Raw genomic sequence first — 13,868 nt, forward strand, 5'->3', positions numbered from 1 at the left:
AAGATATGCATATTCGGTTTCATAGGAGAGGAAGAGTGGAGAGAGAATTTTTTGTTCAGGAGAAATAAATTGTGCATGTTTCATTATATTTTATACAGTTTATTCTTCGTTTGGAAGGAATATAAATGTTCCTTCAATGCTGTCGTATGCTGTGAACGAGGATTCTTAAAAAGTTAAAGGCACAATATGGTAAGTACGATAGCCAGGCGGCATAATTTATTAAGGCACTTTTAGTAACCACGTTACTCTCACCAAGTGTTTCACGGCGCGTTTACTTTCTCGTCTTGGCTCGAGAACGTTTTAAACTCGTTCGGCATTTGAGACACCCAATATAAATAGACGCACTTTGCTCCTACAAAAGGCACTTACTTCCACAAGTTGCTTTGCCAGCAACATCGATCAGTCGATTCGTTTCTTACGCACTAATTAATTCAAACGCTCAAAAAAGTGTACACAAATATCAAAGTGCTTTGCAAATGAGAGGTTTGCATTATCAGTTTCATACGTTGAAAAAAGAAGTGTTTAATTTTCAGATATTAAAATGTTTTATTCTTGACTTCATTTTTTAAACACTTAAAAAAAAATACTATGCGTTTTAAATCCAAACACGTAGTGTTTTGTCTATTGAAAAAGTTTAAAACTAAAACATCTTTAAGTGTTTAAAAAATAGAGACAAGAATAAAACGCATTTCTTTTTACAGTTCTTTTGTTGATAATTTTAGTAGGTACTGCATGCAGATACGTTAGCACTTTAACAATATATTGGAATCACCAACGATGATATGAGCGTATGGCCTAGCTCTCTCTCTAATTATTACTCTCTTAATATCACTAGATATGTATATATTTATATGTGTATACAGTATCACACGTATATACATATAATATATAAATACGCGTGAGCAACATGTAAAAATCTGTTTTATTTTTTATTCAACTCGGATTCATATAACGTAGATTCATATAATTTAATAAGTCAATTCTGATTGTGAGTAGAATTGTAAGGCTTGTAACTTGTTCTCGTAAGAACTCGTGACTTATAGAGTTGTAATTCTACGCGTATCGTAAAAAAACGTACAATTATTCAAAAATGTCTACGATTCCTCGTAAATATTACTGCTAGCAAAAAGCTGTATGTGAAGATATTGCATAAAATTCCAGTTATAAGTTCTTGCAAGTCTTACGAGAACAAGTTACAAGCCTTTACGACTCTTACGATTCTGCAGCTTAGGATAGATCCATAAAGTCAAATATTGGCACAATCTTTGGTATAAGTTACATCATCAACAAATCGTGTAATCAACAAGACATACCTATATATATGTATATATATATATATACATATAATAATTTATCAATTACCATATCTTATTGTCAGTTAAATAAGCTTGAATAAAAAACTGCCGTTACACGCAGAAATATATAAATGTAGATGTGCGCGTAAAATGTTCACATCCTTTGAAATAATTGAAATAATTTTACGCGACCTGATTCTTTCGATAGATTTGTAAGAGAAATTCGGCTGCGAACGTTGCGAATATATGTAAATACATATATGCAGTATTTTGATAATCTACTGTTTTTTAAGTCTTGTCCTTTATAAGAGATCGCGCAACAAAAGTTGTTTCGCGCGCGTGTTTTTAAAAAAATACATCTGCAAGTCTAAAGTTACGTCAACACGTTTCAAGAAGCAATCGTCGAGATTCTTGCGTTCCATTGCACTAATTGTAAGAAAGTGTCGGACCGAGATGTAAAATACATCAAAACTATACATAAACAGTAACGTTCGAAAAGTATCGGAATACTAAGCGCGAACGTTTCATTTTCGTCTCCATCTAAGCGTTTTCTAAGCGTTTTCTAAGCGTGTACGAATTAACTGTTCTCGATGATTCGACATTAACTAGACGCCGAAAGTAGAAATGACGAGATTGATGAGAACCGCACCGGCGCGGGCGCGGTCAAATTGATGATTATCGCGGTCCGTAGAGAGACGCGCTCGAATGCGGATGCTGCGAATGCATCGGATAATGAACCGTGTTGACGTGCGCCGATGACTGTCCATGATGGCTCGGATAATGCGTCCAATGGCTACCTGTGCCCGTTGCGCCGTAGAACTGATGGTGTTCCTGAGAGGCGGCGGGTACACCCGGAATCTGCATCGGCGCCGGAATCGGCATGGCGTTGTAACCGGATGGGAGAACGGTATTTATGGTACTCGCGGTACTCGTGGGTCCTGTGGCCGGCCTTTTCGCAGGATTCGACATCCCACCGACGGCGACGGCCGCCACGCCGTCGCACTCGTCCGATTCGCAATCCCGAAAACCCTTGGCGAACGGATTACTGGCAATCTTGAGCTGCGTTATCCGATGGTTCTGGTACGCGGTGACCGCGGTGAATCTAGTCTCTGGAAAGGAAAACGTCTTGAAGTTCTCCGTGCGAGGATCCGGCGCCGAGCCTGGTGGCGAAGGAGCGACCACCACGTGACAGCGCGGCTGATAACGGTGCATCGAGTTCAGGATAATCTGCAATGCAATATAAGGATCTCGACGTTATGTTTAAGTAAAACGCGCTCCTTCAACAGTCTTAATACATACCTATATGTACAATAAACGCATATAGGATATCTAAAGAGATTGCTGTTTCGAACAAAATACTCACTCGTTACGAATTTTCAAAAGAAGATATCATTTAAGTTCGATCGATTAAACGCCAGGTAATATAGAATTTCATATGACATCCATGTTGACAAGTAGATTCGGTTTAATTTTAAATGGAAGAAGAGAAAAGAAGATTGAATCAGTTTCTCTCCTTCCCCCCGCCCTCTCGCTCTCTCTCTCAATTATTGAACAAAATTTAGAAAATTTGGAAATTTAAAATGTTTTTTCCCCCCTTTTTTGATCTCAAAAAAGTATCAACTATAACTAAAGCTCGACCGTACACAGCGTTACAAATATTATGACAAACGTAAGGGGACAAACGTTTTCACGATCGTGATGAGTACAATTTGGTAAAATCGCCTTCGTACGTACATATACACACATACATACGAGGAACCATGGTACCGAGAAAAAAAAGATACCAGAGAAAAAGAAGAGAAGAAATAGGAACACGTGAAGCTCGTATTCGATGGAAGGAAGGAGCGCCACAGGGGGGCGGTCGCAATGTTTGACAGCCACGAGAGACTCGGTGACTAATTAGTGTAAAAACTAACCTCCGACCCGTAATCCGACACCCTCGTCCTTTCCTTCACGCACTCACGCGCATATGCTTCGTGATGCCGTATTCGTAGATGTATTGGTAGATATAAACGCGCACATAACGTATACACGTAAGAGGAAAAGCGTGTGTGGCCCCCGAAAATTAGGATGCCATTTCCCGCGAGCCAACTTTTCACCGATAATTTTCTCTAACGAAACCATTCAATTTCTCTCTCTCTCTCTCTTGCTTACAATAATTTCTCCTTTAACATATCGAACATTGAATATTGTGCTTCATGCATTCCATAAATATAGTATACATATAATTATAGGAAGGGTTGGGTAAGTTAACTTTTTTTTTTAACTAAGTTAAGTTAAAGTTAATAGCCTTGAAAGTTTAACTTAATTAAAATACAAGTTAATCCATAATGAAATTAATTGAATTAAAAGTTAAGTTAATAAAAAAAAGTAATTGAAAAGTTAAAAGTTAATTTGATCCGAACGAACAACCAAAAAAAAAGAAAACAGGAAAAGTTCGTCCATTTTATATAATTTTTCGTATTTTTCCTTTCTCACATCATATTTATTAAAGAATCTGGTTATTTTTGTTCACAAGTAACGATTATACGATATAAAATTACTAAATTATAAACTCATTATCCTCTCGCATTATGTCTGAGGATTGACTTAAAAAAAAATCAAATTAAAAGTTAATAGTTACTGATAAAATGTAACTAAATTAAGTTAAAAAGTTAAAAGTCTAAAATGTAACTAAATTAAGTTAAAATTAATTAACTTTTTAACTTAACTTTTATCTTTTTAACTTAACACTACCCCCAACCCTGATTATAGGTATACGTCACACCCCTAATGTTTTTTCATCTGGAAACACCTTGACTCTTACATATATCTCAGGCTAACTTTTCCTAAAATGTATTTAGACGTTATATTTTTGCAATTATCTTTGCATTTATCTATACATCTTTGTATCGATATTGAAAATGGTAATTTTGCGCTCGAAAAAAGTATTTATTTCAAGTTAAATAGTAATATATAGATAATAAAGATAAATGCCCGAGTATTTTCTGTGAGATAATGTTATCTTTTCCGAGAGTATATACAATAATTATACTAAAATTGAATGTTATTTTTATTTTATATTTGTTTCTGCATTTACTTCTCAAAGATGAAATCTAGGGTAAAATTTTTTTTAAAACGATATCGAAATATCCGGAAACGCCTCGCGATAGCGAGTGTCAATTAAGGACGAGCATCGAGGCGAGCATTCCTGAGCCGCCTACAGCGAGTTTTTATGATTTTTTTTTTACGCGGCCTGGTGCCAGATTTTCGGTACGCAATTAAAGGAACAAACTGCTCTGTGTATAGCGCGAGAAAAAGAACGAGCTCTCGCCACTGCACGGGTCAGAGGTCCTCTCCTGCGAAAGAAGAGCGATACGTTCTTGGGAGAAACGCGAGTGGAGACTCCAAACTTTTCTCCTTCTTCGAGTCGAGGATGTTTCGAATGTCGAAAAATAAATCACGTCTCGAGAATAGACGTCGGCGAAGAATTTACGATTGCATAAATTTGAAACGTGATAAAGATTACGCCTGAATACACAGAGAGCAGTATATTCGGTTGCGAATAGTACAATTGGAAAGAAGAAACATACGAACTTTAAAAACAAGTGTATAATTACAAAAGTGTGTAATTCCAAGCATGTCTCTTCTCTTGCACTTTAAACTTGCGCCTAGATAAATTTATATTGAAAGTTATAGAAACGAAATTACTGCACTACGCAAAAAATTAAAGGATCACTTAATCCGTCCTACTCCAAAAGTAAGTAATATTCCATAAAAGAATGTAACGTCAAAAATTATCGTAACGAGACTTTTAGAAAAAATATTTTAAAGCTTGAAGTTTCTACTTTCGAGATCAGTAATTGATATTTCGATCTGGATATCTACAGGGCACCTATCATGGAACATACCGGAATGAATTCCGATTGGAATTATTCCCTTTTCTCTAGAAAACATAATAGAAATCTAGGGAATAATTGAATAATTCCGATCGAAATCCATTCCGACTTGTCCCATGATAGGTGTCCTGATTGACAAATTCTGTTTACAGCGTTCAAACACTGTAAAAAATAAAATGTTAATTTTAACTTAAAAAAATATAGTGGACTTTATGAGACATACACAAATATTACAATTAACATTTTTGTCTTTAAGTTAAAATTAACATTTTATTTTTTATAATGAAAGAGCGATTCTTTACCTTCAATTTAATTTTTTGTTGAAAGTTTTACGATTTTTTTTCACGGAGTTATTCGACATTGAAGCACAAAAATGAACCCTTTTACTTCAATGTTGAATAACTCGGTGAAAAAAAATCGTACAACTCTCAACAAAAAATCTAATTAAAGGTAAAGAGATTCATTATTTCGAAAACTGTAAACAAAATTTGTTTGCGATTTTTAATTTAGGCCACGGAACTTTGTAAAGTTCGTACAAAATTTTTAGATTTGACGGATTTCCCCATTTGTATACGTATAACTTCGTGAAAGAAAATCGAATCGTTATCTCAATTATCGATTTGAAAAGTTATAGAGGCTTTAAGCTTTAAAATGCTTTTTGAAAGATCTCGCTAAGACCATTTTTAACCAAGTTCCTCTTTTGAAATTTGTTTACTTCTCAACAAACGATTAAAGGGATCCTAAAGACCAGTGATCGATTAAGCATTTTGCCGCTTCTAGGCACCAACATCTAATCTACAGATTTTTTCGCTGAAGTGAAATGATTTAAAGTGTGTAACGAATTTTCCAAGTCCTGAAAATTCACTATAACGAAAATTCATTATAGCGTAATGATTAAAAATAATTTTAAATAGAAAATATTAAGCTTAAGCCTTACGATACAATTGTAGAAACTTGCAGAAAAAAATTTGTTTACCCATCATCAAAGTACACATCATTATGCACATCATCAAAGTTGAAGTATTAATTTTCCAATTTTACAAGCTTCACTTTAGATTAGCTTCACTTTAAATTACAAATAAAGCTTCACTTTAGATTACATCGTAATTGTAATAAAATTTGTACAGAGAAACGTGATTCGAAGCATTCAAAAGTTATGCTTTGAGCTTCAAAATGCTTTTCCAAACATTGCTCCGAGACCATTTTTTCGGAGAGATATGTAAATTTTGAATTTGGTCCTTACTGATATTAAACGATCTTTTAAAGAGGGACTTCATCTTTGAGGTTTAAAAAAATCGAAAATTTTTTTTACTTAAATTTATAGTTTATATTGTTAAGAATAATATTTCAATAGTTTTAAACCGGTATCTCAACTGTATAATCCCGTTAGAGCCAATATCTTGCATCTCCTCACCTCGCTGTTGAGTCTGCTCCAAGCAGCGGACATTGCGCAGCAGTGCTCCGCAGATAAACGGAAACTCCAAATTTTCGAAGAAACAGATTTCGGTAGATGAATGTTGCTACTTGTAAAGTGTATGGCGCAGACATTGCAGATTAAAGGCACAATTCCGATTTATAATTTTATAAGCAAAAAATCAGTTCTAAAAACTTTAAACTTGCACAGATTACTCTCAGGTGTTTAATCTAAAGAAGTACGTAGGATTTTGCGATATATTGAAAACTTTTTTGTTATTAACATTAAAAGATGAAATTTTTTGGTCGAAAATGTTACTTTTTTTCAAACATATTTATCATTTTTACAAATTTTTTAAAATTAATACAATATTTTGAAATAATCCTACACTGAAAAAAAATATAGTCAATTTTAACAAATATTTAGTTCAATACTGTCAAATATTTATTAAATATAAAGATATATTTATTTGATACAAGAAACATTAATTTGATTTAACAATCGTTCTTTTTACTGAACAAATATTTATTTACTGTAAGTAAATGTTTAGTTGACCGTATTGAACTAAATATTTATTAAAATTGACTATATTTTTTTTTCAGTGTACGTATTTCACTAGCTTTAAGTATGTAGGTAATGAAAATTTTTGGATTTTTGTTCCACATCAAAAGGTATAGAAAATTCTGTGTTCGTCGCATATGCATTGGCCAAAAAAGGAGGCTCGATGCTGCTGATGTAGCGCCGCCATTTTGTGTGATAAAAATTCAAAAAAAATTTTTTTTGTACTCTCGAAAGTTCATATAGTAAAGCCCTTAAAAATGATTTTTGATTGCCTTTATTAGTTTATTGCAAAAAATTGCCAAAGTTAGATATAATTTTTAAGTCTCAAGGGTGATGTTCCTCCTTAATGGGAAGTTCTCCTTTGTTGGACAAACTTCAAAATTGACGAACTTGGTCAGAAATAGTTCTAGCGAGATCTTCCAAAAAGCATTTTAAAGTTTGAAGCTTCTACTTTTGAAATCGGTAATTGAGGTAACGATCTGACTTTCTTTTATGAAGCTACATGTATACAAATGGAAATTCGTTACATCTACAAATTTTACAAAGTTCCATGACCTGAATTAAAAATCGCAAATAAATTCTGTTTACAGCTTTTAAAAGAGTGAACCTTTACCTTTAATTTACTTTTTTGTTGAAAGTTGTACGATTTTCTTCACTGAGTTATTCAACGTGAAGTAAAAGGGGTCATTTTTGCTTCAATGTTGAATAACTCTGTGAAAAAAGATTGTACAACGCTCAAGAGGAAAAGCAAATTAAAGGTAAAGATTCGTTCTTTCGAACTATAACAGCTGTAAACAGTATTTGTTTGCAATTTTTAGTTCAGGCCATGGAACTAAACTTTGTAAAGTTCGTACAAAACTTTTAGATTTAACGAATATCCATTTATATCCTTATAACTTTATAAAAATAAGATCAAAGTATCAATTATCTCGAAATTATCTCGATTTCAAAAGTAGAAACTTCAAGCTTTAAAATACATTTTTAAAAGTCTTGTTGCAATCATTTTGACAAAGTTACACTCTCTTGAATATTACGTACTTATTTTTGGAAGATTAACTATTGTAAGTTAATTTTTTTGCATAGTGTATATTTCGACAACTTGGCTCTCAAAGGATAAATAAAGATATAAAAGATAGTAGTTTTATAAGTGTATACAATGAAAGAATGAATATTGCTAATAGCATTTAAATATTCAGAATATTCTGTTGTAACTTGAGACAGACAGATCTAATACATCAAATTTTGACCGAGAAAAAAACATTTGATCAAGAATTAATCTTACTAAACTTGTACCGATATACATACATGCAAGCAAGTACATTTCAAATACTTGTATTTGGAATATAGTATTTGAAATACAGTTTGTATTTTGTATTTCAACGGAACACATAAAAGTATTTTGTATTTTACATTGTAAATACTAATTGTAAGATTGACATAATTGATTTTTCAATATATTTCAAATACTTTAATATTTTGCCTAGCTCTGCATGCAAGATTGACATATAATTGAGATTTGACATCGATTCGAAGTCGATATTGTACCAGATATCTTGTGTATAGAAATCTTGTTTAGCAATATTTATCGCTAAACGATGGTAGTATCCTTTTCGCATTAGGAAATATCTGATCGAATTCGAGTTTTGAAAGCGAGTGACTCGACCATCTGACCTCTTTCTATTACAAATTGCGATCGATACACGTGTTTACGGTGTTGGCACGTTGCGTCGTGTGATTTCGTTCATCGGTATGTCGCGACATTACGACTCAGAGAGTTTGTTTCACGATCGTATTCGGCGAGAAATTATTTTTGGCTCCGTAGAGTCTTTGCCGTAAGTACGTACCTACATAGGTACGTCACGCGCCGCGCCGCTTCCCAATCAGCAAACAATGTTTTTAAAACGGTTTTTAAATATTTATTTAATGTAAAAAATATTTAATAAATATTTAAAAAATATTTTTTAAATATATATTTTGTGCGCTTATTGATCGAAAAAGTCGAATTGAAATCAAGGTTCTTCAAGGTTTTGACGATTTTTGTACCTAACATATAGATATAAAAGACAATAAAAATAGGTCCTTTGATGCAAAGGATTAGGAGCGAGAAAACTCAATTAAAGAGTTGTACTATATGTACCTATAAATATACCGGCGAAAAGTTGAAAAGTTTTTAATCCCCCTGCCTACATTATTGTTATATATTACATCAAATTTGAAAACGTTATCCGTTGATATTATTCAATTCTATCGCTATGTCATTTGATAGGTGTATCATTTGAAATCCGATGTAAATATAATGATGTATAATTATATGTTGGAAAAAGTCAACATTTTGAAAAAAATTGACTATTTAGTATGAATTACTTACTAAAGTGCGCATGAATTGAATTGAAAAAATTTTTTTTAAACATATGTATATGATTTCAATAAAATCAGGTCTATAAGTTTAGGTTAGGTAATAATAAGAAAGAAAACAAAGAGTTTTACACTAACAGAATACTAATGTTTTGTACGTAATTAATTCTTCTAAACTGATATTATTATATTATATCCCCCAGTTTCAATATTTTCAAAAATATTCCTAATACTTTTATTTCAATTTGAATGAAATTCATTATTTCTGATTGTGGAATAGGAATTATTATTTATAACGTTTATATTTTATATTTATGCTATCATATATCAAATTATCGTGAGAAGTATAGACTTATTATTATACATATATACTTAATACGCCTCGTAAGCACTTATACAATAAATTTTCGCAATCGATTCCGAATCAAGACGTCGCACGATGTCAGAATAAACAGATATGCTGACCAACGCTATTCTTTCTCGGTATAATACTCGTTACAAAAAATATGGTCTCTTTCCCAGGGCTTATAGCTCGCGCGCAGTTTACATTACATCTGTTTACGTTATTTTATACACACGACACTCTCGCGTGGCGACAGGAAGGCGAGAATAATATACCGCAGAGACAAAATATCTCAAGCCATATGAATTCAACTTTAAACGCATTTGATCAGACAGCTATTGTATAATTATCTACTTTTTACTTCTTTCGCCGCGAATTTCGAGAGATTTTATATTATAAGCGAGGTAATCAAAATTTAACTTTTGTAAAAAAAAATGAAAGATAATATAAGAGAGAGAAAGAGAAGAGAAAAATGGAGAAAATGTTAGTTACGCGTCTTATCTAGAGTATTATAAGAAAACAAAGTATGTATAAAAATAAATTATTAAAAGGGGGGGGAGATCTTTCACAGGTAAATAATTTTTTATAGATTTCTTAAATATTTTTAGTCCAACATAACATTTCAAATCGTCTTTAGCAGCCATTAATTGACGAAAATCTCACAGAGTTTGCAGCGAGACACTTACGCGACGTTAATCTATATTAATCTATACAGGCGGCGTCTTTTAAACGGTAGAAGAATCCTCGTGAAAACGTCGTTTCGTGCCGCGTCGTTTCTCCCCGTAATTTTTCGTGAGCGACACACTCGTATCTTAGGTCAATTAAGACGAACTCGTGCGTAAACGACAAACACGTGGAAATCTCCACATCTTTCATTCTACTTTACTATGTAGATTACGTCGGAACGCAGATACGAAGACGTCGCGTAAAAATTCAAGCGAAGAGGGTACATCGAGGCAAAGTCGTGAAAGAATAAGATCGCAGGCGAAAATTGAAAATATTGTTTTTCTTTTATTTTTTTTCCAAATACTTGAAGAAACAAAAGGAGGATTTCCAATTATTTGTTTAAGTGTTTTGAAATATTTTGATTTTCGCAAATAAAAGTGAGATGATATTAGTTGTCGTTAATTGAATTCTGCAATATATTTCAAATAAATCGGAATAATTTATTAAGGACGCGTATTATAAAGAAACGTAACTATCCACCGCTCTGGCGGAGTTGTAATTTGAGAAAGAGACTCACGTGTCCGTTATCGTCAAGCTGATTGTTGGTCAATTTCAACTTGTCGAAGGAAATTGGCTGCTTCATCCAATGAGCGCCACTCGCAGGACTATCGGGATGCACGTGGATCCTGGGGGGTGATATGGGATCAGCTCGACCGGCTACGACCCAGGCACTGCTGTGGAAAGCATATCGATACCTCTTGTCGTCGCACGGGACGAAATCCATCACCATCAGATACTCGGTGTTGGGGTCTAAGCCGAACAGTCGACACTGTCGATCAGCAAAATCATTCGTATATGTCATCGCATCGCTTCGGCGAATATGAGGTTTTCGCGTCAATTTGTCTGTTTGAGAATGAGTATCTGCAGGAATGAGATGCTCACCTGAAACGTGGGGAACATTCTTCGTCCGGCTTTCGTAACAATCATCTCGGTGCCCAGCTGATGGAATTCCTCCCAGAGTGGCTTCGCCTCCAGAACGGCGCCAGCACCGAGCAGCGCCGGATGGAGCGGCCGTTTCGCGCTCGATTCCTCCACGGAGGACCCGTCCTCGCTCGGATGATGATCACCGTGATGACTATTGTTATTGTTGCTATCGTTGCGCGATTCCATCGTGGCGGATCGTGGGGAAATCGGATTCGCCGAATGAATCGGCAAAATGGCCTTCATCGGATGACTGGGACTGCGAGATCTCTTTACTCTTCCGGCGCTTTGCAAACAGGCTGCAGAGAAGATAATACAAGATACGGTTCAACGGATAGATGCTCGTGTCGTCACTTATTGTATCTCTCGTTCTGATTAAATCGCGATGAGAAAGACGAGTATTTGTTTTATTTTATGTAAAACGCCCCTGTTTCATTTTGTTAGCGATGCCGATAATGGCGTCGCTACTTTACACTTTGAGTACGAAAATTGCGAAAAATACAGTTGATTAGTTGATCTGTATAGATTTATTTGAATTAGACTGTAATTTAGATTTATCAAAAATATTTAACAGACAATACCTCGAAAAATTCTAAAGCTTGTGTTCGCAATATTATAGTACGCACGTTATTTTTACTCTACTAATTGTTACTAATTGTTTCGCACATGTACCTAACACGTTATCAACTGTCATCTGCTAGTTTTCGAGTCACAAACTATCGTAACTCGAAAATACGAAACAAACAACGATAAGAATGAGCGATGTAACGTTTTCTTTGCTCGATGAAAAGAAAAGAATACTAGGGATGCACCGGATCGTAAAATTATCGGATATCCGGGAAGATAACTTTTCGAGTCGGATGTCCGATATTTTCCGGATATCCGACCGAATTCCGGGACAATGTTAAAAAAAAAGAGCTGAATAAAAAAGGAAAAAGGGAACAAAAAGGAAAAGGGAATGTAAGAGAAAAATAGTGATAATAATTATATAATTATAATGATGTAATTATTAATATAATATAATTATTGTAAAATAATACATATTAATTGCTTGCAATACAGTTCAACATTAGTAAACAAAGTTTTTTGATATTAATAAATTTGTCATTATGAATAATAATAATATTTCAGCATTTTCCGGTGACAATCTATTTCGTACACAGTTCGTTTTTCCTCTTTTTCTTTTCACGTTGGAGAGGTAAAAAAAAAGATCAATTGTGCAACAAGTTCAGCTAACGTTGCATTCGGGGAGCGATATTATATCAACTATCAACAGTATCAGCACTATCGTGTCATTCTATTTTTATCATTTATTAGACATAAAACAGAAATAGGATAAAGAGCGTGTTCCGAATTACATATGAAGCGCTTGATGCATAATTTGCCATTCATTAAGCAACACATCGTTTAAAAGACAACAGAGTAATAGAACTAAACAGAAAACTGCAGCTTACAATGCTGAATTAACGAAATATCTGATAGAATCTTTATCGGTATAAATTAATTTTCCTGAAAAGCCTATCCGAATGCACGGAAGACGGTGGAGCATTCAAGTATTTCAAAATCAAAGTTTTGAGATTTGGATACTCTAAGACATGAATTTTCCACCACGTTAAGGGATCTTATTACATTTCTCGGTGACAGAGATTCTATCAGATATTTCGTTAATTCAGCATTGTAAGCTGCAGTTTTCTGTTTAGTTCTACTACTCTGTTGTCTTTTAAACGATGTGTTGTTTGATAAATGGCAAATTATACATCAAGCGCTTCATATGTAATTCGGAACACGCTCTTTATCCTATTTCTGTTTTATGTCTAATGAATGATAAAAATAAAATGACACGATAGTGCTGATACTGTTGATAGTTGATATAATATCGCTCCCCGAATGTAACGTTAGCTGAACTTGTTGCACAATTGATCTCTTTTTTTACCTCTCCAACGTGAAAAGAAAAAGAGGAAAAACGAACTGTGTACGAAATTCAACTGAAAAGAATAGAAGCAAACTTTCAATATAAAATTTCAACCGGATATATTCCCGGAGATCAGGACTGGGTAATCATTTAAAATGCCAAATATAAAATACTTAAAAAAATGTATTTAAAATGTATAAAATGTTTTTCGAATCCACTTTATATGTAAAATGGGTAAATAAATATTTTAAATACAGTTTAGTTTTCAAATACAGAATGCACTGACAAAAATGCATGTAATTTTACATGGAAATTACATGTATAATTACTAGAAAATTATCTAAATTACATAAATATGCTTGGAAATTTACTGGAAATTGTAAATTTCCAATCATATTTAGACAATTTTCCAGTCATGAACATATAATTTCCATGTAAAATTACATGCATTTTTTTCAGTGTA

The 13,868-nt window shown here is 33.7% G+C and overlaps 1 protein-coding gene across 1 annotated transcript in view; it reads right to left on the reverse strand.

Moving 5' to 3' along the window:
* Positions 1-1,393: 1,393 nt before the first annotated feature.
* LOC108726034 (T-box transcription factor TBX1) overlaps positions 1,394-13,868 on the reverse strand; it is a 13,841-nt gene continuing 1,366 nt past the window's right edge. Inside the window, exons 2-4 of the mRNA XM_018453391.1 lie at positions 11,455-11,792; positions 11,090-11,341; positions 1,394-2,522 (exon numbers count right to left, since the gene is read on the reverse strand). Coding sequence (XP_018308893.1) covers positions 1,971-2,522; positions 11,090-11,341; positions 11,455-11,792 — 1,142 coding nt within the window. The 3' untranslated portion in view covers positions 1,394-1,970. The remainder of the gene's footprint in view (positions 2,523-11,089; positions 11,342-11,454; positions 11,793-13,868) is intronic.

This window comes from Mycetomoellerius zeteki, unplaced genomic scaffold, assembly GCF_001594055.1.
Source record: "Mycetomoellerius zeteki isolate Tzet28-1 unplaced genomic scaffold, Tzet1.0 scaffold38, whole genome shotgun sequence".
Classification (NCBI taxonomy): domain Eukaryota; kingdom Metazoa; phylum Arthropoda; class Insecta; order Hymenoptera; family Formicidae; genus Mycetomoellerius; species Mycetomoellerius zeteki.